Source organism: Crocodylus porosus, unplaced genomic scaffold (genome assembly GCF_001723895.1).
Source record: "Crocodylus porosus isolate Cpor-Errol unplaced genomic scaffold, CroPor_comp1, whole genome shotgun sequence".
NCBI classification, from domain to species: Eukaryota; Metazoa; Chordata; order Crocodylia; family Crocodylidae; genus Crocodylus; species Crocodylus porosus.
The window spans coordinates 97,595,459-97,598,402 of NW_017728943.1; the positions used below are offsets into that span (position 1 = coordinate 97,595,459).

General features: G+C 42.1%; 1 protein-coding gene and 1 long non-coding RNA gene across 2 annotated transcripts in view; one reads left to right on the forward strand and one right to left on the reverse strand.

Moving 5' to 3' along the window:
* The window catches only part of RBM34 (RNA binding motif protein 34), a 16,590-nt gene that overhangs the window by 3,480 nt on the left and 10,166 nt on the right, over positions 1 to 2,944 (forward strand). Inside the window, exon 3 of the mRNA XM_019549839.1 lies at positions 2,075 to 2,214. Coding sequence (XP_019405384.1) covers positions 2,075 to 2,214 — 140 coding nt within the window. The remainder of the gene's footprint in view (positions 1 to 2,074; positions 2,215 to 2,944) is intronic.
* LOC109319971 overlaps positions 2,221 to 2,944 on the reverse strand; it is a 2,620-nt gene continuing 1,896 nt past the window's right edge. Inside the window, exon 3 of the long non-coding RNA XR_002103687.1 lies at positions 2,221 to 2,527. This is a non-coding gene — a long non-coding RNA (uncharacterized LOC109319971). The remainder of the gene's footprint in view (positions 2,528 to 2,944) is intronic.

The window sequence follows — 2,944 nt, forward strand, 5'->3', positions numbered from 1 at the left end:
CTGATGAACCCATGTTGGTTGCCCCTAAGCATGCAGTCCCCTGCTGGCCCCTCCTGGATGTGTGCCAGCATAATTTTCTTGAACAGCTTGCCTAGGATCAAGGTGAGACTAACCAGCCTATATTTCCTGGGTCCTCCTTCCTGTCTTTTTTTGAAGATGGGGACCACGTTGGCCCTCTTCCAGTCCTCCGGTACCTCACCAGAGCACCACGAGTGTTCGTAAAGCTGTGCCAGGGGACTTGCAATGACCTCGGCCAGTTCCTTTAGAACTCTAGGGTGGAGATCATCCGGGCTGGCTGACTTGAAAATGTCCAACCCCTCCAGAAGCTCCCTAACTAAATCCTCGCTAACCCGTGGCCCAGGTGTGCCTCCCCCGGGGCCTGAGAGGGGCCCAGCAGGGAGGTGGCTGTTCTGGTCCTTAGTTGGGAAGACGGAGGCAAAGAAATCGTTAAACATGTTAGCTTTGCTGTCCGGTGTGACGACCAAGTTTCCCATGGCGTCCTGCAAGAGCCCCACATTACCCGGGACATTTAACTAACTAATCAAAGGAAGTACACTACGCTTCCTCTTTATGGTAACGGTTGCCAAAATATGGAATGGGCTTCTGAGGGAGGCAGTGCTTTCCCCTACTTTGGAGGTGTTCAAGAAGAGATTAGCCAGGCATCTGGCTGGGGTTACTTAACCTGGAGCACGGGGTTGGACCTGATGATCTACCAGGTCCCTTCCAACCCTAGAAATCTATGAATCTATGAAACTATATACACAATGCAGTAAATTACAGTGCTTCTAAGTATTTCTTTCCAAAACTGCATCCCAAAGTGTACATTAATTGTTTTGGGTGTGGCAAGCTAAGCTAGCATTGTGTGTTAGTTTTGTCTTCATTTGTGATATTGTGGTCTTTTCCCTTTAAAACAATCACTCTGTTCAGATTTTTTTATTGTACATCTGACTAATGTTCAGATGTACAATATATTGACACTCTTTTATGTTTACCAGTATTGTTATTATTTGTTGTGTGGTCATGTGCAAAGTGAGAGAAATCAGTTGACATTAAAAAGGCTTTTAAGAAAACACGCAGCTGTAAGATAATAAGCCCTAAATATCATGACACATGTTACGATTGTCATTTCTTTGCAGAACAAAGAGGCTTTTGCAATATTGTTGACTTCATCAATATTATTTAAGCAGTTTTGTGATAGACTTAAGTCAACATGGCTCTTTTTTTTCCCCCCTTCTTGCTACCAATCGGTATAGGATGAAAGACTTCAGTAATCTCTTACTTGTACCTAACCATTCCATAAATAACCCTGATGAATGCCCTAAAATTACCTACATGCCTGTAAGATTCAATCCAAGGAAAAACATCTCGCATCACATTCTTATCCAGTGAGCACATCATCTTCGTGAAAGCACCATTTCCAGTAGTGTGGAGGGTGGATAATAGTTGCTAAATCCGACTTGCTGTTGGAACAGTTTAATCATCTACTTCTCTGCTATCCTAAATGGGCATCTTAGGAAGCAGTCCAGCAAACCCTTACAATTGGCTTCCAGTGCATCCTGTTTGAATTACTTTGATCTGCACCTTTTTCTTGCTGTTAAAGAAAAATGAAGCCTTTTCTTAGGCAGAAGCCAAGAAAGTAACAAAAGGACTTCTGATATTTCTTCTTTCAAATTACTTCTGAAACCAAAATATCCTTATTAATTGGAAAAATTCTAACAGCATGTGGAAAAAATAAATTAATATCCCTTAGAAGAGTGTAAAATGCCCTAATGTTACAGCTGTGTAATCTGAAATAGCTTTAAATCCTTCATGAGCTGACTCAACAGCTGCATGGTCTTTTAAAACCCTGGGCTGTATTGTTCTTGGGTCCTCCCAGATGGAGGTAGCTGCATTTTATGGGTGATGAAAGCTGATCAATTCTTTTTATATGAGCTTACCTTTGGAAAAATTGGAATGACCTCTCCATGCTTATCTAAAATAAAGAAGTTTATATAATGGTTTTCCTGTTTTATAGCACAGGTTAAAATAAACGTGTGTCTTTGTAAACACTCAAACCTTTTTTTTTTTTTTTAAGGAAAATAAAAAACGGAAGTATGCAGAAGTGGAAAGGGCAACAGAAGATCAGAGTTTGCTTACTAAGCAAGAATCTCATGTAAAACTCAAAAAACCCAAAAAGAAGGAACTTTCTATAGCAGAGAAAAAGGTGGCAAGCAGGTAACTAAAACATATTTTTAAATTAAGACCTGAAACCCAGCCATGCTACATAGATTAAAACCTGATTGGTATAGCTAAGTCAGAGGACAATAGAATTATCTATCCTGTTTTTACCGTTCATTTTCCTTTTCTGATTTTAAGGTGACTGCTGTTGTAGGGGTACTTTCACACATTATTCCCTAAAAGGCACTCAAATTCATAAATCCTCTGAGGGGAGATACCTTACACCCTTTGCTGTCTGAAATGTTAACTTCCTACTTGAATCCTCCATCAGAGACATATGTTGAAGAGTTCTCTGTCATGAGGTGTTGTGCTACAGTTGACTTTATGCAAGGGAGAGGCCTAAAACCTAAGGAATAATGAACAGCACACTGCTCCCTTTGCTAGCACTTCTCTTAGCATGTCTGCCTCACGTTAATGGGCATGTTCTCTTGTCAGAATAGTCCTCAGTTACGGTAGCATAACAGTGGGTGGGTGAGTGGGGCACGAACCTTGGGTACTGCCTGGGGGGAGGGGAGGAGGTCAAACGGTCACAAACTCCTGCAAGACCGTTTCAGGCTGGACATCAGGAAGAATTCCTTTACTGTCCGAGTCCCCAAGGTCTGGAACAGTCTGCCAGCAGAGGTGGTTCAAGCACCTACATTGAATACCTTCAAGAGTAAATTGGATGCTTATCTTGCTGGGATCCTATGACCCCAGCTGACTTCCTGCCCTTTGGGCAGGGGGCTGG